Genomic DNA, 22,909 nt, shown 5'->3' with positions numbered 1-22,909 from the left:
CACTCAGTCGGCCGCTAACAGTTTGCATACTGGGGACACAGCCTTATAGGTATACGTGGTCTGCACGAACTACGCTACGTCTACGCTAGACGTAGTCGCTGACTCTCGTCGGCTACGCCTCGACCTACGTAGCTACTAGCTACATAGTGTGAACGAAAAATGCACACTGGGGCTCATAGTGAGCCACAGTCGGCGCCGCGGCTGACATTACGTTAGGTGTTAACGCTCACTATTAGTTCAATGTTTCACTTCAGCAGTATTCCGCTTGATTTGTTCCTTTAGCCTCATGAGGCTTCGATAAAACCCCAGACACAATAAGCACCTATGCAGTTAGGTATAACGCTGTCACTATGTTTACTTCATTTATACACTAGTTGCAATACAGGCAATAGGTAACCTACAATAATAATAAAATTAATACCTATAATACAAAAAAAAATTGTACAACAAGTAGATAATTAACAAAAAACCTACTAACTTAAATAATAAATTTACATACGTGCGCTTAATTTTCAGCTTAACAATATAACTTTTTGATCACAGACAAAATTACTAATTATTACAATACTATGCACGCCTTAACAATTTGCGCGTTTAATGTTTTTTTGAAATATAAAATACTAAACTTATGAATATATAATAGTACCTACAATATGTTATGTGATTATTAATTAAGCTGAAACAACCCGTTTTTGTGACTAAAATTATTTCAAGGCAACAATTTTTAAAATGATAAAACGAGTTGGTAACTTTTTATAGTACCCTTACACTTACGTTTTAAGATCTTAAATAATAAAAAAACTGTTATGATTTAATGAATAATTTACAGTGACATTACTATCACATATTATAATATACGTACATACCTATATTAAGATAAGTTTTATTTGTGGATACTGGTATTGTGAGAAAATCCTGTACAGGCTATCATTATTCAATTGCTTGCCTAACTTAGTGTACTAAATAATAATATTAAATAATTCTAGTCACTCACTTAGTTGAAGTTGCGTATTTCCGACTTCAGCTAAAAGCCTTATAAAATAACGAAGTTCTGGCACTCGCGGTAGTTCACTCTGCTCGCGGGCTCTCTCTCTATAAACATAAGTGACTGTGCATTATGTTCTATTCGATACGAAATCTATCAGCGCAAAATTCTAACTGAACGATTTCTGTACATTAAAATATATATTTTGAAAATTTTAATCGGAAGAAGTATTATTATTATTGAAAAAAATGCTTCCTCCGATTAAAGTCCAAAACAGTATTTAAAAAAATGTTGTATGTCTATCTGTTTGTCAGTCTGCACGCTTCACACTGAAACTACAGAACAGATTTCAACGCACCTTGGCACACTTATAGCTAACATGCTCCAGATCAACATATAGGACATTTTTTATCCCAAAAAATAATAGGGATCGATTCGTATAGGGAATGATTATTTTTGTCGATGGTAGCCTAGCCTAGCTTCGTCAAATCTTAACCAATTTTCACAAACTTTTTTTTCACAAAGGTTCACTCTCAAATGAGTCTCTTGTAATTGTAGAGAAGATCAGATGAATAGTTTTGGAGCTGGAGGATGAATTAAATCGATGGCGATAAATGCAATAGCTTAGTAAAAAAACTTTTCACTATAATTTACATAACAATATAATATTTTTTCTTCATTAATGCACGAGAAAACCCGTGTCGGTCAATACATAAGGATTCTTTGAAATTATATAAGGTATTGTATATAGGTAAATTAAAAAAATATGTATACTGTCCTCGTCAGGATAAATTATCTTTCAGAAGATGGTCGCACATTGGCTACTGTTGTTTGAGCTACTTATCAATTACTGAAGCGACCAATGCCACCATTTCGTGAATAGTCAAGCACTCCTTGAAATGGACAACTAGTTGTACGATTTGGGCACGATAGTTAGCTAAAAACCGTCAAGAGACCCTGTACCTATTTAAATTTCAAGAACAATCTCAGCATCTTCATATTCTTATATTTAAGTACAGGATACTAAATTAGAACGCTAGCAAAAACGAAGACAGGTGATAGTAGGACTGATGATTACTGATAAGATACCACAAAAAAACCCAAAAAACAAAATCAAAAATCCTGCACCTAAGTTCGAAAAAAATAAAACATCTGTCTGACGCTAGAGGTCAACGAACATTGCGTATATAGTAAGTAAGTGTGGCATTGACCACGAGTTTTGCACGCTAAAAATTGAAAGTATGAAAAATACTGAATCACTAAAACTACAAGTAGGTATAAGACAAATGGTTATTGGTAATGGTTATTGGTGTTTAGGTAGTATAATAGCGTTCTAATATACAATTATTTATATTAGCTCATGAAGGACAATAGCTAGAAGGGCTTAGTTTACAATAAATTACCTATATTATTAACATAACACCCTGTGCTTAAAATAGTTGACAGTCAAGCTGAATGTTCTTAATTTAATTTCCTTAAAAAAGCCTGTTACACTATTGATAGTGTAACACCATTGGGGTATCAAAGTGTGAATAGTACGCATTCCAACGATATGCGTACCGAATTTATATATCTGGCTGGCTTTTGCGCGCAATGTCTGAGGCTGGCATATTGAATTTTTATACCTTTTTAAATAATATTTATTATTTATTTTTACAGGTCTAAAATACACTTATTTTTACTTAAATCACTCTATTTCAACAAAACTCTAAACATAAATAATAATCAAAACGCCGTGCTTTGAAAATTGGAATTTGAAAAAAGGATGCGGAGAGCGCCAGTTTTGGCCAATCCGTCACTTTCCTGCCAAAGTGCCGACGCACTCGTCAGTGATGCAAACTTGTCGTATATAATATGTATCGCCGCATTAACCATTTATTTACTATAACTTCAAAGTTTGGAACATCGGCGCAAAGTTGCCTGTCTGTCGGTATTTTCCAGGATATATTTCGGAGAATTTGCCGAAGAACTTTTCAACCTAGTTCCTCCTATCGTACCGCAAGGCATCGCCAAGGTCTGCACCACGTAGTCAAGGCCAGTACGCTTAGTACGAGATTTTATGTCTCACCAACGTTGATAGTATTCTTGTGTGGAAAAAAATGTACCTATTAAAATGTAGGTATGTATGTTGAAGTCGGGCGAGCATTAAAGAATCTAGAAATCAAAGCGTGTAGCTCGCCTGACTTCATCATACATACCTACACTAGTAGAAACTAAAAACAAAAGTTATTTTTTACTTGGTAGTGGTTTTGAAAGTCGGTTTTTTATTTTATTTTTATTTTAAGCTTTTTAGTGTAAGTAGTCATTGCTCGATACCTAAAATATCAATTCACCATCAGGAATTCCCGAATCCCCACGGCTTAGGAGTTCAGTACATTGCAGCATCAGCATTGAGGAGTTGAGATCCGAAGTTTAATATGCTTCGCACCAAAAATAATATTGCATCATCCGCAGTTCCTAAATCACTATACCACCACCGGAGAAAAGAACTATCGCCCCGGCGAGTACCTTAAAAACGTGCAGTTTTTACAAGTATTCATTGTAATTATTATTACAAGTAGTTCAGCTGTAAACCGCTTATATTAGTGTACTCCAGTACTCCAGTACGTATACTATTCTCAAAAAATGTCTTCACTGACGTCATTAATTCTTTTTTGTTCGTATGCCCATTAAGTACCTACCTGAGAAGAACAATGTTGCAACTTATATTGCATGCAATCAAGTTTGGTCTTTCCTTGCTCCATACTGCAAAAGTTCTGCTTAGGTATCACTCTAAGGTTAATTACCCAAGTAATAAGCTGATCAAAAATGCAGCATAGCATGAACTTATCCATTATTGATTAAATTTTTGCAACAAAATCGTCCCGAAAATGTAACTTTTTTGTCCTCGACTGTACATTCACGGTGGTTTCATGAGATAATTACAGTTACAGTAACTGTAGGTTATAAGCAATAAACTAACATACATTAGAACACTATTAGTTATCAGGCTAGAGTTCATACAAAAATGCCCATGGTCCTTTCATAGGAGAATATACCTTATTTCTCCTGGCGCCCATAATTTGTGGCTGTGTCTTAAAGACTTTTGTATTATGATGTTGAATAGGTACTAGTATATTATTACAACAGGTAGATATGTTGCTAATTATACTTATTAACCAGTATTTTATATGATTCAATTCAATGACAAATTCAAATTTAATAGGTAAGCGACCTTAAATATTAAAATGAGATGACATTACAAGTACTTAATAGGGACATGACGTTAGGGCACATAATTCTTGCTCTCTTTTCCATGAAAGTTACTTATCTTTCGATTTAAGAAGAACCTTAAGAATTTTTCAATTGCATGATGAATAAACTTATATTAAAGAAAAATGTTAGGAATAGAATAGTAATGGTGAAGTTTTGAAATAGTTATGCACTACTGTATCAAATAGTAATCTATACATTTAAGAAAATCTAAACTACGAAAGCAAGCCCCGATAAAGGCGTTCCAACTTCCATACCAACATGGGAAAGCAAAAACAACTTTTATTATTTATAACGTCATAGTATCTAATTACATTTCGTAATTGACCGATTGACGAGTATACCTATTCTAAATTCTATTAGTAGGTATATTTCTATACTATTCTGATTGTGTAAATAAATAATGTTATTTAAATATATTTTAAACGCTTGCATTGTGCCTTTTTTGAATACCTATTCAAAACAATAAATAGTCACTTAAAAATAATTTGGTTTCTATAGATTTTATTAAATAGATTTTTTTATCCATACTAATACCTATTATAAATGCGAAAGTGTGTCTGTCTGTCTGTCTATCTACTAGCCTACACGGCCCATCTGTTCAACCGATTTTGACAAAATTTGGTATAGCGATAGCGTGCATCTCGGGGAAGAACATATTATGGTACTTTTTATCCCGGAAAATCAAAGAGTTCCCACGAGATTTTTAAAAACCTAAGCCCACGCGAACGAAGTCTCAGGCATCTTCTAGTTTTAAATAAATATAACATTGAAAGTCGCACCGACGCTTTCCTCATGTAGTGTATTTTTAGACTTTAGTAAAGAATAGATTGTAAGGTATTTGCGCGCACCCTATTAGTTTTTAATATACTCAATATACTTACTAATATTATGTAGACGGTCGCAAATAACAAACGGTCAAGTACAATTTTAGCAATTTTTTAGGGACTTTTTGGAGATCTTTTTGTTTTACGATATTTTCTAATGTACCTATATAAAGACAGCTACCTACCTACATTTGTTTTTTTTAAATGACCAAGTAGGTACAAGCAGACGTGGCACTGCATTTGTCTGTAAAAATATTATGTAGGTACAGCGAAATTACCCTAGTTACCCAAAAGCCGTCTGCCACTTGTCTGTGTTAACGTGCGTTGGCTACCATTTATCTCATTATGTTACAAACCTTTAGTACGCGACCGATCGAGATGGCAATCGGGGTACGAGGCGGGCTGACGCCACGCAGACCCGCAATTCACCCGCGCTATCCCGCGCCGGGTTAGCGCGGGGGCTGTGCGGGTGTGTTGGGCGGGTGTCCCCACCCCGATTACCATCCCGACCTAATGCGCACTATATATATAGTTTATACCTATATTTTTATTTTAAAATCATATTTAGTATGTATTCAGTCATAATGGTTTCAATAAATCGATACAGTTATTGACTAAATATTATTTTGTATGAAGATCCTAGATAAAGACAACAACGATATTTCGGAAAAAAATAAAGTAAAGCCATTTTCTAGGTCTTCTTGATGAAACAATAATGTACATAATGCTTTGGTCTCACATTAGCTAAGATTTTTTTTAAAACCGCAATTTTGCGTCAAAAATGCACCCCTGAAATATTAATTATTTGCGACCGTTGATATTATAGTCAAAAGTGAAAATACCACCACATTTAGATTTGTCTAGGCGATCCTCAGAATTGCCGAAAGACCTAAGTCAAAGCTGAAATGATTATACTCGTTTGAAAACCATTTTGAAGCAAAAATGCAGTGGAATAAGGTAATATAACATGCAACTAAGATGTAGTTACATATTATTATAATATATTGTAATATGTTCATCGTCGTTATCGTTTCATATATCTTAGGTATGTAATATTATACGTATGATGATGATGATAGGGTTATGAATAAACCATGATTCAAATTTAGTTAAACAAATTATAAAATAATTTCCAATACCTAAGTATAAAAAAATCTTTAACTCTATCGTATAATAATATTAGGTATAATATTTGATGCTACAGTTGCTTAACATGAAGTCTGTCTGTATAATTATGTAAGTGTATTTTTTATTATTGCTTACATGATACTATATTGGCGAGATGTCTTACCCGTAATAATTATTATCTACTGACACGATATAAAGTTAATAATATAACCATTGAGCCATAATTTAGCGATAATAATTCGTAGTTATAAAATAAATCTCACAAAGGTCGCGCTTAGGTTAACAGGTTCATCGGTCTTTAAAAACAATATTGCACTTTTGCATATCTCACCCAGTTTCTGAAACGCTATTCAAATCGTCTTTGAATCGGTCTTTATTTTGTTTATCGTACTTATCCAAGTTTGATTTACGAACGGGAAAATCGTTAATAATATAAATTAGTTACCTAATTATGAATATCAAAGCAATTATTATTTGTGTTCGATAAACGTTCAGTAAGATATATTGTACGATACGTTTCTGCAACCCGATCAAAATAGACCGCTTTTTACTTTTTAGGTATATTTTATTCTTATTTGTTAACTTGATTAGGCTTTCAGAATCTGGAGGTTGTATGTCTCAATTAAGTTCAATAGAGTCTAATAAATTTAAAGAACTTGGAATACAAAGGAGCAAGATTTCATTTTTAATTGATCAGAAGTCGATATAACATAACATTAACGTTAATACAAAATAAATTCAAGTCAGACAACTGTGCCTTAGTAGGTATGTACTTGTATATTAATTTATAATAATAATTATTATTAACCAGAAAGTTGTTTAATTTAAAATTAGACGTTAATCAGTCGAAGTTTGGGTAAATAAATTACCAATAGTTCGATTAAAATGTTCATATGGGTATGCAACACTGAAGTTTACGCGGTATTTACATACACATATAATAATAACAAGCAAACTTTCATAAACGCACTTCTACAAGGAGCATTCCAAAATGTTTCATCAAAGTAGTGTTAGATATTACCTAGCTACAATGTAAAGGCAAGGAGCAAGGACGGGTAGAAAGCGTTTATCGTTTACTCTCTTCTGGAAATACAGTTCACGGTGTTACATCGTGTCTCAGTCTTATAACTTTATGCTGTGTGGCTAAGATCTAAACTGATGTTTTCATTTAGATCAACGAATCGTTCACCCGGGTGAGTTCAAACGTGAACGAATGTAGATAGATCAACAAAAGACGAGATCAATAATTTTAGATGTTTTATATAAGTAACAAATCTCTCATGTTCTTTGTATGTATATTTAACTCTTGTACTTAGTTAATCTATGAAAAAATTAAAGCACCCGATGCGTCCACACATTATTGCATGACAAACACTCATTTACTTAGATTGTACTTAAGTATTACAAACTTTGTAATTTAATATTGCGAATAAAATTTTCGAAATCGAGGCCAATTTTTATTCGACCCAAACTTGGACACTTCATTCGGTATTCAATTACTTACTACGGCAACAATCTGTGCAATTTAAATACAAATGGACTCGGCGCGAGCGGACATCGTCGGCGCGGTCCGCTCGATAGGTCGAGAGGACACGTCGGTGTCGGGCACCGACGAAAGTACAAAATTGGTCCATGCGTGGGGTCGGGCGCGTCAGAGAAAGGTTCTTGCGTCGTCGCGGCGGGCGCGCGCGATTCGCCGACAGAAGTGAAAACGCGCGCGGGGCGCCGGCGCACGCGTGGCGCCGGGCGCGAGCGCGAGCATAGGTGCGGGCGGCTCGGGCGCGGCCGGCGAGCCGCCCACCAGCGAGCCGCACGAGGCGGACTCTGCGAGCGAGCGCGTCGATGGCCGGGAGCAGGGGGCGCTCGTCTCGCCTGCCTCACACTACCTATAAAACGAGTGCGAGTGCGGCGGCGGCGGCAGCGCCGGCGGCACCGGCGCGTGCGGCTCCGACGCCGAGCGCTGCACTCCCGGCGTGCGCTCGTTGCGCTCGCTCCGTCCGCTGCGAGCGCCGCGATCGTGATCGCCGTTCCAGTTCCACTCCCACTGATTCTGTTAAACGAGTTCCCTGTTCATTAATTATTTACTTTATTTTTACGAGCTTTCAGTTCAAGGAAAATCATCGTTATTATTTCATTGATGGACAAAATATGTTTTGATATACCAAACGATATACCTCGTTACTATGAGGAACGGATAACGAAGGTTTCGGTAAGGGTTGCGAGGGAGTATGCGCCGACTGCGCGTTGTGAAGCGGCGCCTCGCGGGCTTGCAGCAGTTGCAGAATGCGCCGCACGTCCGCAGTGAGGCCGGTCTCCAGCACAGCAACCCGTCTGCTCAACTCCTCCAGTCGCGACAATATCGTGGCTACCGACGCCGCAGTCGCTGCTGCGCCAACGTTTTGGTATTGCGGTGACATAACATCCTGAAACAATGTTGTTATCACTAATTCGGTAATCTAATTCAAACCGACTTAGTAGGTAGGTACATATACCTCCATAGTTGAATTATTCTTATATTTATTATGTTAATATCACTGGTAGGTAATGTAAGTTAATAACTTTCTGTTTGTACAACATCGCTGGACTACCCTAGGTTTTATCATACAAATTCTGCTCAGTCAGAATTCGATGCTGAACACGTTTATGTAGTTTACAAAATTTAAATCTAGTTTTCTAAAATATCCATAAACTACTAATAATGGTCAAAAATAATGGTCAAAATGTTGTTCGCGAGGTGCGGCGTCCTATGACGTTTCACTGTTGTAAGCGTAAGTAGGTATAGTGTCTCCACCATAGACTTATATATTACTTCGTATGGACAGGGCTATTGAAGAAACATAATGGCTCCGACTCTGTGGTGCTTTAGCACCAATGCAACCTCAGTGACATCTGATCTAAAAGGTGGACCTGATTTACTTGGTTCCAAAACCGTGAAAATTTTTGTTCGCTTGACCATATCTTGTCATTTATATCGATGGTCTCCACACGTTTAAGTATTGATATTTTCAAAATAAAACTTTTATGGTTAAGTAATATTAAAAAGTAGTGGTTTATTATTTAAGGGTATGGAACGTTTTTATTCAATGGCCATTCAGGTTTATGCAATTTTATCTTAGTCTGCAATGTGCATCATCAAGTAAACAAACTATACTAATATTATAAATGCGAAAGTGTGTCTGTCTGCCTGTCTGTTAGCCTTTCACGGCCCATCCGTTCGGGGAAGGACATAGGCTACTTTTTATCCCGGAAAATCAAAGAGTACGAAACGAAGTCGCGGGCATTATCTAGTAATATATAATTACCTGCGTAACATTTTGTACTCTATCAGAAGTAAAAGCGAGAGCTGTCGGTCTTCCAGTTTGATGTAGGTTGACGGCGGAGTGCGGGGCGGAGCGGGACGTGCGACCGGCGGACGACGGGTGCGGCGTGTGCGTCGCCAGGATGTCGTCGCAAGAGACGTGCACGGGGCCGGACGCAGGGGCTGGCGCTGCCGGCGGGCTGGGCGATGCATTGGTGTAGTAGGAGCTCGGGTTGGTGCTGAGGCTGGACACTGGCAGCGTGGCACTGTGCGCCGGCGTGCTCACGGCCGGCTCGCCCGCGGCCGCTCCGCCCGTCAGCGGGGAAGTATCGTTTAAAGGACCCACGGACGACTGCCGACGGACACCTGCAGCCCTCCCTCTGTACGTTTGGGGCGTCGATTGCGCTGGAATTATTAAAGCATGAGTATTGTTTAAATAAAATGTAGCTGCTATATCCACTAGAACATAAAAAAACATTCATTTTGTTGTTTCATTTATTTAATTTATGATTTGTTAAATTATATAACAGAAATGATTTTTTATTTAAGTAAACAAACTTTATAAAGTTCTAAGTAGTTTGAAAATGATTTCAAAACCAGTTCTATTGCTTCAGAAATATCTACATACATAATATTCAAATATGTAGTAGTCTGTGATAAAAATGTCAAGCTATTTTATAAATAATAATGAATTATTCGCGAGTCACGACTACAATACTGATCTTAATCTATGTTAGTCGAATGTTATACAGTAGATTTTGAAAGGAACCAACTAGTTTGGTTTTGGTCACAGAGGGTAGATAAGTCATTTTTACAGAAACATGCAGCTAAAGAGTTGGTAATGCATACTTACAGTATTTGTTGTGCAGCGGCTGGTGGGTTTTATGGTGGTAGAGGTCTGGGAAGCTCCGTTTTAGTTGCGCTAGCATGCCTGCACACAAGGGCCGCGCTCAGAGCCGGCGGCGGAGGAACGTGGACACGAGGCAAATGAGCCAAATTACAGCATCAAAAAACCTAATACTCAAATAACTTCAGCTCTGTTGAACGTCACAGTTCGAATCACTCAAGTCACTCGGTCCACGTTCCATGCACCACCCCGTAGGAGATATGTAGGATCAAAAAGCGTATCACTTCATGCTGCCTCAAATTAAATCAAATCGTTATCGTTCGTTTAGTTTATTCCATAGTATACTTATTTAAATTAAAAATACAGAAATAGATAATGATATATTATGATGATATATTGGAGGGTTAAAGATGCTGATAAACTTCATATTTCCTTTGTTATTGAGCAATGGAAAGTATAAAGTCTATTGAAAGGGTATCTGTCTACCTAAGAAGAAAAAAGATTCTTTGTAATTAACAAGTACCTACTATTCTTTTAGAGATATGACGTAACTGATATCTATCAATCACTAGCTGTCCCGGCCACCGAACAGAAATAAAACGTCCCGGCGAACTGTGGTACCGCCTAACAGTCGATTCTTTTTCTGGCAATTTTAAAATTTTTCTCTCCGTAAGAACCATCCTCGTACTTCATGGAATATTATAAAAAAAGAATTAGCGAAATCGGTTCAGCTGTTCTCGAGATTTGCGATCAGCAACACATTTAGCGATTCATTGTGTATATAGATTAGGACATAATAAAAATCTTTTTATTAACATTATACAAAATTAATAGATTATTATTTATAATGTGGAGAAAGTAATATTAAATAGAGAAACCTTCCTATAGCACATACTTTTACATGTACATTATTCTTGCTAGAATGTATGTGAGAGGGGTACATCTGTAGGTATAGTTAAATTATATAGGTAAATCTGCATAGTTTTGCTATACAGAGGCCTAGTGTTACTTTTAAAGTTAACATTACAAATCTGTTATTTAATATGGTCAGGAAAGGAAAGGATTATTTTTCTTTTCCGTCTGTAATAAATTACAGATTTACGCACATTGCTAGAATGTTCAGTTGACTATACCGTAGGTACATAATACAGTATATAGATAGGTATACCTACTACGCCATATCATTAAAAGAATGATTTCAAATTAAAAGTTATATCAATGTTCTTTAAGGACTTTAGTTAAAAAAGGGGCTTGCACATCGTTCCATATTTTCTATGTGTGTGCATCTACTCTAAAATATTTTATCAGCGGGACATAACAAACGTTTCTGAATCTCATTGATGTGCATGGACTGCAGACAAAATAAAAAGCAAAAATATACCTACTTTGACCATTCTAAACGTTGTTTAGAGCAGTCGAGGTATCGTTTTTATTGTCTACCGCATATTTTTTTAAATGAGCATGTACACATACATACTATTATATTCATATTTATATCAATAATGCTTTTTATTGTCTCTACCTTCACTGCATACCAACGACGAATCAAATGTAAATAAAATATATTATTAGAGCAGGATTGTACTGTTTTAAATACCAAAAATAACTTATAAATTCTTAACAGTATACAAATGGTCGGTAAATGTAGTTAATTGTGTAAGTAATTAAGGAAAAATTGACCCGACTGAGTAAAAGGTGGATATTCGTTTTGTGCGATTTGCGGCTAAGCTATGCATCTTATCGAAAAAGAAATTAACATAAAAGTTGTAGATAATATAAAAATCTAAACTTTTTTATTGGACATTATCGACCATAACCTCAAAATTATCGAGAAAAATGCAAAAACCGTTTTTTCGTTGTAATTTATAGCTATCGCGAACAATTATATATTTTCATGACAATCAGCGAACATGTTTTTCTTTGTATTTAAAACAAGCGCAAAATTTTTCAAAGCAAAATATTTAATTTCTATGTTTTATGAAGAAATTAAAAAAATGGTTGTCATGTTCAATAAAAAGTTTTAGATTTTTATATTATCTACAATTTCTATGTTATTTTTTTTCGAAAGGATGCATAGTTTAGCCGTAAATCGCAAAAAACGAATACCCACCCTTAAACACGCCCCCGCCCCTTTCCGGGACTTCACTAAGTTGGATCAGTTTTTCATTAACTACTTACACCATTATCTACATTTTCCGACAATTCGTATACCTACTGTTAAGATTTTTTTTGCCTTAAAAAATGTCAACCCTGGTCTATATGTGATGTCTCGCTTAGTATTATTATAATAGAAGAATAAATATATAATACTTAACGCTACATTCCAATAGTAATTAAATGCATTCACCTGTAATAGAATTAAGTGTTGTGGAGCGTTGTTTACTAAAATTAAAATTAAGAGGTGTGACGTCTTGACCCGCTTTGTCGGCAGAAAATTCTAGGATACCTCGACTTGGCGGCGATTCTGTGTCTTCATCACTACACTGAGAGTCCTGGAAGAAAATTGTGTCGAAAATGAACACATAACTAGTTTGTATATTGTTTATGTAGGTAAGTAAATATAACTCAGTGCATTAATATAAGAATTCAATTAACTTCATTAAAAAAAAAAATTAGACTGGGTACAACGTAAGTTAACAGTAAGTCATCTGTTAAGAAACAGCGGTACGTAGTCGATTACTTTACTATTAGGAAAAAGTGGAGCAGATTAATACAGAAAATTCACATTTCTCTGCTCAAATTTCATTTAATATATTTTTGTTTTATGTTGCGCATAGCAAATTTTATAAATATTATAATTACAATCAAAAAATTGGTTAATTAAGGAAATAAAGAAGCTACAATATTTTAAGTAAAAAATGGGGTTTGTATCATTCTGCCCCACCGACCGAGGGTCAGATTAATAGATCACTGTGAGCACTTTGTCATGAACTGAAAATGGGAAAAACCATTGACATGAATTAACAAATTGATTATAATTGAAAAGTACTTTTAGATATTAATACTTTTGTCAAAAAATAGTCCAAATCAGTAAAAAAAACCTCTTGTTGTGGATTGCAAACCTTATCCAGCGCTTTTTGCTTTCAGGCTGTCTGAAGCTAAGTCAGTGACTATGTTTTCAGTATTTATAAGTCCAAGTTTCCTTCAGTAAATACTGCTTCAAATTGTTTTTGAATGTATTTCATTATGTTCATGATTTTGGGTATTTCTAATATTTTTATAAATAAAGTATTGCGTTGATGCGTATTAATGTGCCCCGGACTTAACTGTATCATTGTACCCCAAACAACATTTTGAAAAGTTATGGTTACTGGTACTATTATGGTTATGACTGAAACCACGTAAATTAATTTAAAAAATGCATTGTAAATACATTCGGGATCCATTGGTTAACATGTCGTATAATTAAGAATCAAACGAACTTACCTTGTGATGTTTGATATCTAATTATACGAGCGTCTTGACCGAAGATGATTATATTTACATGCAGCAGTACGTCGGATTCTGCTGTCCTAATCACACTTTCAGAGTTAAAAAAGCACTTGACTTGTAAGTGCCTACCTCGCACCGCACCCCTCCGTCCCGCCTGCGGGCGTCCCTGCGGTCTGTTGCCATTATTTAGAGCCCTATTTTTTCGATAGGTCTAGGGATTTTGAAGAAAATATTGGGTGGGTGGGATTGTAATCATCTTCGGTCAAGACGCTCGTATAATTAGATATCAAACATCACAAGGTAAGTTCGTTTGATTCTTAATTATACTTTGCGTCTCTCCCGAAGATGATTATATTTACATGCAGATGTTTAGAGCATCGAAAAAATAGTAACAATTTTGTCCGTTTCTAATTGTATACAAGAAGTATATAAAAAAGAAAAATTAGAAATAAGTACCATATAAATGGTTAAACGAAGTCTTTATTCTCTCTTAACAATCCCCGTTTTACCATAGTTTTAACTTCGAAACAAATCCATTAAATCCAATTGACCTGATTTTAATACGTTTTTATTATACCTAGTATTTTTCAAAAACATTCGAGGATTCGGGCTAACCTGCTACTTTCCGAATAGTTTCAAGATTAACACCTGCCCTGTTCGACGCGTGTCGCGTACTATGAGCACCAGTGTAATATCAATGCCACTTTTTTCCAATATTGATTTAACCCAATGAGTAGAGTCTGGGAACATACCTTTTTGTATGGTTTTTGATAACTGATAAAAAGAAAGTCATCTTGGGAACGTAAGGTATAAGTTTTGTCTAAGTATGTTTTAAGACATAAAGCTCACAATGACTGGCTGAGAGACATTTGGTCGTCAGGTTTTTACCAATTCATCTATTTTGAGATTTTAATATGAATATTTTCTAATCCAAATGAAATATTATGAATTTTTATAAGGCTAAGTGTCTGCATTCTTTGAGCAGATGCTAAAACCAACAGAGTTCTAGTTTTTAGAGATAAATCTTTTAATGAGATCAGATCGTTGGGATAATAATTTTGTAGGTGGTTTAATACAATATTAGGATTCCAATTAGTGGTATCGTATTTCCGTGCTGGAGGATTTGTACGATAAATACCCTTAAAGAACCTTTTTACAGTGTCATGACAAGTAATTTCTTGGCCTAACAAAATAGACAACGCGGAACGGTAGCTATTTAATGTACTGTAACCAGCACCTGAATAAAATTCAATCCGCTGCGTATTGTTGGAATTGCAATAATTTAATTCTTTGTTTTGCAATATAGCCACCAAGATTTTAAACATGAATTATCTTATAAATTATATTAATTTAAGGTAGGTACTAGTAGAGAATGAGGCCATTACTATGTCTAGCGATGCGCTGGGGATTCCGCATCTCAGTAGCGACTGCCTGATAATTTCCCTGCTATCAGGGTCAGATCCGCATGGAGTGGGTGAAGCTCTTTGAAATGACAGATTTTTTTATTTAAAGGTTTTTAACAGGCTGAAAATAAAGTACACACTAAATAAAGTACTACTTCTGAAACCAGCGTGTTGGTCCATATCGGATACCAGGGTTGAGTATAGGCCAATCAGGTGAACCAAAATTTGGCGAAACGCGTTATCAGCCAATTTCCATTCAGTGTCTGTATTAAATGTTTGACGTGATTCAAAATCTGCGACTACGTCCATTTTAGATTGAATATATGACGCAAAGGTGATGAAGGTGTGAATTGTATACCACCCATTTTATTAATATAGGCAATAGCTGTGGTATTGGCTATTCTCAATAAAATTCTGCACTTTCTTAGACGTGACGCAAAAAATTTTAAGACTATAAAAGGCTGCCAGTAGTTCGAGAGCATTTATATGCAATGATAGTTGTGAATTATTTCAATGTCCATGAGCTGTTTCGTCATTACGGGCTGTTCCCCAACCCGAGCATGAAACGTCGCTACACTGCTAGTGAATACTATACATTTTGAAATGAGTGGCATGCAGAGTCAATATGATCCGTCCACCATATGAAATCATCTTTTAAATGTTCAGATAAGGTCATATACTTGCTGTAATGGTCAGAGTAGTTGAGTTCCAAAAAGTTTTCTCTTTCATACATTTTTGTATGTTCGTTAGTAAGTAACTTAATACGTTTTTTCTTGTCATCTGGTAAAGTTAAATACATTTTAGACGAATCAAATATAATACCTAAGAATAATCAGCTTTTCGGTGGGTAAAGTTGACTTTTAGTAGCATTGCATTAATTAAAAATCCTAATTTTAAAAGTAAATCTTTGGTTGTTTCTAAATTATTTCAACAGCTGTTAAATGAAGTTCCGATGCACAAAAAATCGTCAGGGTAATTAATTAGTGACAAATGACCTGACGAACGTAAGTGGTGAAGGACAGGTTTCAATAGCTTTGTATAAACATAGGGAGCAGTGCAAAGTCCAAACGGTAGAACGTTAAACTCAAATAGTTGATTTTTCCATACAAACCGAAGATAGTATCTCTTTGAGAAATAGGCAGTAAAAATATCTTTTAGAATCAATCTTTATTAATCAATTTTAATACGGTACGATAGTTTCATTTTGAAGTGATTAACATGTACGGGTTTTATTTAATTCTTTTAAGTTTTAAATAAATCGATGTTTCCCGTTACTTTTAGGGACTGTAGAAATTGGCGAGACAAATTGTTTTTCTGGCGGAAGACATGTCGAAATAACCGAATTCTATATATACCGTAATGCACTCATTAATGTCCATCTCGTTAGGAGAATATGACCTACTTTTATCTGCGTCTGTTTGATATGGAAAACCATAAAAGAGAATTTTATAACCTGTAATCCAAGACAAAATCGTGTAATATGTAGCCATTCATGAAGGAAATATTGAAGTCTACCAGCGATGGGTAAAAACTGTGTTATGTACCTGCGGTGAAACAGCTAGGCGCGTCGTCTAGTTTGCGCGTAGGTCCTTGAGCGATGAGTTATCGCACGATGGTATGGGCGAGGCGCCATTGGCGCTGGCGCTCGCGCCGCTGGCGGCGCGGCGGCTGGGGCCGATATTGGTTCGGGTACACTTGCGTCTCGGCGGGAAGCGGCTGGTGCCCGCGGTGCCCCCCATGCGTTTAAAGCCCCCGGGTTGTGAGTTGAAGTACTCGACTGTGAGCGAGGCGGGTTTGATCTAACGCTGTTACCTCTTAACTCCGAAGCGGAAGTCAGGATGGCCTTGGATGAGTTCAGATGCTCTGACAAATTAAAACCAAATAAATGGTTATCGATCTTTGTGTTTTTAGTATGTCTCGTTTCTGTTTACTTATGTTATTAATAGCAAGTCGTCTCGAGAGAGATTCTCTATAGTGTGTATCGCAAAACAATCGCCCTGCGTCACTTAGTACTTTTACAATCTCTTGCGGGATACGATCTTTTTTGAGCTAACATCAAGTTCAATGCTTTGCCAATTGCATAGATGTAGCTTGGCATCTGATTTTGCTTTCGATCACTTTATAAGTCTCTCTTAATGTTGATTTCAGCTACTGCTGATTTTATCTCGGGCTTTAGTAAGGGCGCCTTCATATGTGTACAGTTTTCGGCTGGTAAATAACGTTTGAGAAGGTCGATCTTTTCTTCTTTAAGTAAACCATTAGTCAAAATGTATTTCCATTGTGTAACCAAATCTTTGTGCAAATTTTGCCCGAAGAACTTGTCTTGTGTTGGGTCTGAGCCCAATAATTGCAAAATATCTGGATCCAATTCGTCTATTGTCTCAGATGGGCCATCAGATGGGACCTCAGATGGGAACTCACACGGGACCTCGTGTGTAAAGACGATTTTCGTAGTAGTTTTACTTTTATGTAGGCATACATGTAAATCATGTAGCAACAATGCTAGGTATACACCTGTCCATAGTCGCTTGTACTGGCGGGTGCAAACCTAACCTTGTTGCTGACCCTACTATGTAGTAATCTATAACCATACCATAAGACCTCACACACACTTTGCGTCGGAATAGTAAAACTAAGAATGGTATAGATTCGAATCCACACACAATATAGGTATGTCAGGATAAGAGACGGTGTATCTATTTGTATCCACACACAATATATGTCGGGATAAGAGACCGTGTATCTATTTGTATCCACACACAATATATGTCGTGTACCTATTTATATCCACACACAATAAATGTCGGGATATATAATTTCCACACGCGTTATACGCCGGGATAAGGACAGTGTATCTATTTGTATCCACACACAATATATGTCGGGATTTAATTTCCACACGCGTTATACGCCGGGATAAGATACATAATTTAAGTGCAAGAAAACTAAATAATAATTTTGTGCAGACCTTGACAGGTGAATCTTCTGATGACGATAACTATATTCGTTTCCTTCTTTTTTCTCCAACTTTTATAACACTTCATTCACTATTTCACTAACATGTTTTCTTTTCCCCATTGTTTTGATGTCGAAGCAGTGTGACTCGGACAACACAAAATTACGTAATGGCAACAGACCGCAGGGACGCCCGCAGGCGGGACGGAGGGGTGCGGTGCGAGGTAGGCACTTACAAGTCAAGTGCTTTTTTAACTCTGAAAGTGTGATTAGGACAGCAGAATCCGACGTACTGCTGCATGTAAATATAATCATCTTCGGGAGAGACGCAAAGTATAATATATACACCTTTGTACGATTGCACAGGAGATCGCCAAAATATTTTTACTTTATGCATTATTCTATACTAATTAGATGCACTCAAAACACATATGCGATAAATTATAAAAACTAACTTGAATGTTGATGAGGTTGCTACGATATTTGCAACACACAGTAAAGACATGCTATAGCGTTGTCACTATTCAAATATTCACAACGAAATATCTTTGGTGTATTAATGTGCCCCTTACTTATTTATTTATATTATAATCTATCTGCCTCATTTCCCCCTATCTTTATCTTCGGATGCTTGCAAATTTCATTTTTGCATTATTTATTGAAGTCTCAATATGTGCATCATATCAATCAATATATTATACTTATAATAAAACTGTAACAGGTCAAATTCTGTACATTGAAGATATTTTGAAAATTTATTTTTGAGGGCACTCTATAATCGATACTGAACCCAAAACTGTAATTTTTTTCATTTTTGTCTGTCTGTCTGTCTGTCTGTCTGTCTGTCTATCTGTCTGTCTGTCTGTCTGTCTGTCTGTCTGTCTGTCTGTCTGTCTGTCTGTATCACGGCCGCGCATCACGCTGAAACTACTGAATGGATTCCAATGAAACTTGGTACGATTTGAGGTCATACTATGAGGAAGAATATAGGATACTTTTTATCCCGAAATTCAGCATGGTTCTCGTAGGAGAGGGGATGAAAGTTAAAATGTATACTGAGTTGTAATTCATTAACGCGTAGTCCGATTTCATTCATTCTTTTTTTGTTAGAAAGGGGATATTTTAAAGATTGTTCCGTAAATATTTCAAGGTCATCGGTTTTTAACCGACTGTCAAAAAGGAGGTGGTTCTTTTTTCTACATCGATTTTATCGAGGTTTCTGGACCGATTTGCAAATTATTTTTTTAAATCAACAAAAAAAGTTTTCGTAGTGGTCACATAAAAAATTCTGGATTCAACTCCTTAATCCTGATGCTGCAGGGTTACTGCCCGCCTGAGTTATCAAGATTTAGGAAGTGTTCATAGTGAATTCATATTGTAGGTACCAAGCAACGACTTTATTCTCAGACTTCAAGTCCCAACTCCTCAACCCTGATGATGTAGGGTACAGCACTCCTAAACTATAATGTTTCAGTAACTGCGGATGATGCAAAATTAATTTAGGTACCAAGCATAGGCTACATCATTGAACTTCGGATCCTAACTCCTCAATCCTGATGCTGCAAAGTACTAAAGTCCTAAATCGTGGGGATTTTAGAATTTCTGATAGTGAATTGATATTTTAGGTATCAAGCAACGGCTTCACGATGACACTCCCAGTCCGAAATACTCCACCCGAGCAAAGCCGGGGCGGGTCAGCAAGTAGATAATAAATAAATAACTTCAAACAATATTTCCTTTATTTGTATCAACAATCCTATATTGTTTTAGGTGCTTACGTATTTATTGTATGTGATATTCGATTCAAGGAAAATTGGGGACAGTACAAAAAGGACAGTACCTACAAATCAATAGTGTAAAAATTTTGGTGCAGTAAAAGGCTTGGAGACAAAAAATGCTCGACAGCTACTGGATGCGGTTTCCCAGGAGTTAAATAACTGTATGAACGTGTTCACACTGCAGTATGAACGCACGTAGAAGCCGCGATACTGAAATCGTGTAGCGTAGCCATCACGCTTAGCAGTGTAACGTGCTTCAAACAATTACAGGCTCCAGTGCAAAAAGTGTCAAAGTCCATTTTTGTCATTTTTTAAATCGCAATGCAGGCTAAAACACCTATTCAAAACATTTTAAAACTTAAACATTACTAAAACAAATAATAAGGAAATACTTCCTATTATATTTTTTGTACGTTCCCAATGCGAAGTGCCGATACAATCAATACTGTAATACTGTATGTACGATTTCTCAGTTTAAACGAAGCTTGTTCATATTAGATGGAACATAAAAATGCAACTCCTCAATATATCGAAGTACTGTAGAGTACTGTAAGCCTGCACATCGAATAGGAAGAGAGAAAATTATGGTATAAGATTAAGACAATATTATGTAAGATTTCTTTATTGGTATTGTTAGCCTTGAAGTTTGTAGATCTTAAGCTGACACTCAATAAACATCTTTCACTGTTTGCTGCATTCAATTATTACTTATAGCCTCAACATACTTCAACACAACTTGAAATTTTTAAATTAAGTATTTGTATTTAATCGACTTTATGCATTGGGGCCTGTAATTAAGTCATCTGTTAAAAATTAATTGTATACGCGTGACGTTCTGTCGTACAGTTGCGCGCCTTACTGCCGTCGCGCTTAGTATATGTCCAAGCTATATAAAAATATTCTGTAAGATATATATGGTGCACAAAGAAGCCTGAAGCACGTACCACCTTTTCAGCGAAGGTCTCAGTGTGAGGACGCCGTGTCGTGCGCGCATAAGCTTCGCGCAGTAGTCTCGCGTCGCATGGGTTTTCGTAGCGCATCCGCCGCCGAGGCTCAATACCGCTTAGTTCTTCCTACGATTTCAAAGAGGATTATAAATCACCATAAAATTTATAATTGTAAGAGAAATTATAAAATAATAATGTTGCTGTGACAGCGTAGATAGATAGATTCTTCCTATAGTACGCGATATATCGAAATGGCAATCGGTGGGGATGCCTCGCACACCCGCATTACCCCACACTAATCCAGTGCCATCTCGACCTGTCGCGAACTATACATCAATGGCGCCTACGCTTCGTTACGTAAGGTCTACGCCGTGACCTACTACTAGCTACGCAACGCTGCGTGTATCATTATAATATTATGTTGTGATTTGTACTCTAATCAGATGGAAAACCGAACTTTGAAGGGCTTTAAAAACATAATTTTTCTACGACAGATATGATATGCTCAAATGTTTCTGTTTGAACGGGTAAACCACGCCTGATTGGTAGATAAGGTACTACAAATCAGCTTTTATGCAAGCACTCAGTGTTTGGATTCATACTGACGTCTCGCATGTTGTATGTGATTTCCAGGTTGTTGACGAAGGAAGCGCGGAACTCAGGGTAGAAGTCGAGGACATCGAGCAGGTCGTCCCGGTGCACTCGATGCAGGTCACAGTATGTGAGCGCACGTACTCGGCAGTTGCTGCGGCCCACTGTACTGTGTATGCAGGGGTTCTCCCCGAAGATGTCATCTTTGCCTAATAGAATACAATGTCATTTTGTTATTTGTAACTGTTTGTGGTTAATATACAGCAACATAATTTTTGTAAGACAAAATATTCTTAGTTCAAGAAAATCTACTCGCACATGGGGTTAACTAGAAACCGTAATATGCTTGCGACTTCTTCGACCCGCCTCAAGAGAGTCTGAATGTAGTTTGTGGGAATAAATATAATCTTTTATAATGAAATTACGTCTTCATATTATTAAAAGTACATAGCTCAACGGGTTGAACACTAGATGGACGGACGACATCAGACGAGTCGCAGGGAGCCGCTGGATTCAGGCAGTGCAAGACCGTGGCGTGTGGAAGTCCCAACAAAAGACCTATCTCCAGCAGTGGACGTCTATCGGTTGATGATGATGATGATGATGATGAACTATTTATTAAAAGTATGTTCCTGAAGAAACCATATCACACAATCAAAGATTACTTAAAATTGATAAAAGACTGGATTGTGCAGCTTGAGCATTACGTGGGACTGCAATTAATTTTACACAGAGCAAAATATTATTGTAAATCGAATCTTTGAAAAGAGTAACCGCTGAGTTTATTGCTGGTTCTTCGATGTAGGAAAGGCATTCTGAATTATTGGTACATTGCATTTGACGATTCAAAGTAATTGTAATAGTTTATTTGAATAAAAAATCGAAATAAATTCTAATCTATGCATTCATGACGTCAAAAAAATAGCCTCTTGTAACAAAAAATCTATAAAACTTACCTAGGATGGCCATTACAATGTCGTCTTTCAGAATTTCAATAGAACCTCTGGATATAAAGAATAGTGATGTAAGTACGTCACCCCGGTGAACTAATGTTTCTCCGGGAGGCGCGTGAGTTGTTTTGAACCTTAGAGAAAGTGCTCTGAAATAAAAAGCTTTTGCTTAATAATGCATTTTCATTATGTATCCAAAGTTTCTGTTTAATGAAAATATTTTGAAATAGGTACCTAATTTTTTAAAATTGCATTATTAATTATTTTCTTTATTCTTAATTAATACTTTTAGAAACCTTAGAAAAGATATTTTTAATTCTTTTTGCAATAAATTATTTGAAAGTTTGTAGTGATCAGAGATCTATGTATATGTATGTAGGCAAAGAAAGGAAGCAATAGCAAATATGAAATAGGAAATTTCTTATCTTGTTAAATTAAAAGTTTTTTGCAAGATTTTTAAAACCTACATCTACCTACGTAAATTCGCTTGTAAAACCTGAATATATTATAGATACG

The 22,909-nt window shown here is 36.3% G+C and overlaps 1 protein-coding gene and 1 long non-coding RNA gene across 10 annotated transcripts in view; both read right to left on the bottom strand.

The window, feature by feature from the left end:
* Positions 1-4,159, bottom strand: part of LOC138402270 (uncharacterized) — a 229,087-nt gene extending 224,928 nt beyond the window's left edge. Inside the window, exon 1 of the long non-coding RNA XR_011236689.1 lies at positions 43-4,159. This is a non-coding gene — a long non-coding RNA (uncharacterized lncRNA). The remainder of the gene's footprint in view (positions 1-42) is intronic.
* A 28-nt stretch (positions 4,160-4,187) lies between these two features.
* Positions 4,188-22,909, bottom strand: part of LOC117997194 (potassium voltage-gated channel unc-103-like) — a 50,705-nt gene continuing 31,983 nt past the window's right edge. For 7 of the 9 annotated variants that reach the window (XM_069498286.1, XM_069498285.1, XM_069498280.1 and 4 more), the window contains 8 exons: positions 22,400-22,542; positions 21,459-21,652; positions 20,850-20,978; positions 12,685-12,829; positions 10,344-10,421; positions 9,495-9,895; positions 8,367-8,615; positions 4,188-8,242 (listed from right to left, as the gene is read on the bottom strand). In XM_069498286.1, the coding sequence (XP_069354387.1) occupies positions 8,075-8,242; positions 8,367-8,615; positions 9,495-9,895; positions 10,344-10,421; positions 12,685-12,829; positions 20,850-20,978; positions 21,459-21,652; positions 22,400-22,542 (1,507 nt within the window). In that variant the 3' untranslated portion in view covers positions 4,188-8,074. The remainder of the gene's footprint in view (positions 8,243-8,366; positions 8,616-9,494; positions 9,896-10,343; positions 10,422-12,684; positions 12,830-20,849; positions 20,979-21,458; positions 21,653-22,399; positions 22,543-22,909) is intronic. The other 2 variants (XM_069498283.1, XM_069498284.1) reach the window with 1 other exon arrangement.

Source organism: Maniola hyperantus, chromosome 4, assembly GCF_902806685.2.
Source record: "Maniola hyperantus chromosome 4, iAphHyp1.2, whole genome shotgun sequence".
NCBI lineage: Eukaryota > Metazoa > Arthropoda > Insecta > Lepidoptera > Nymphalidae > Maniola > Maniola hyperantus.
This window is presented reverse-complemented; position numbering and strand designations above follow the sequence as displayed.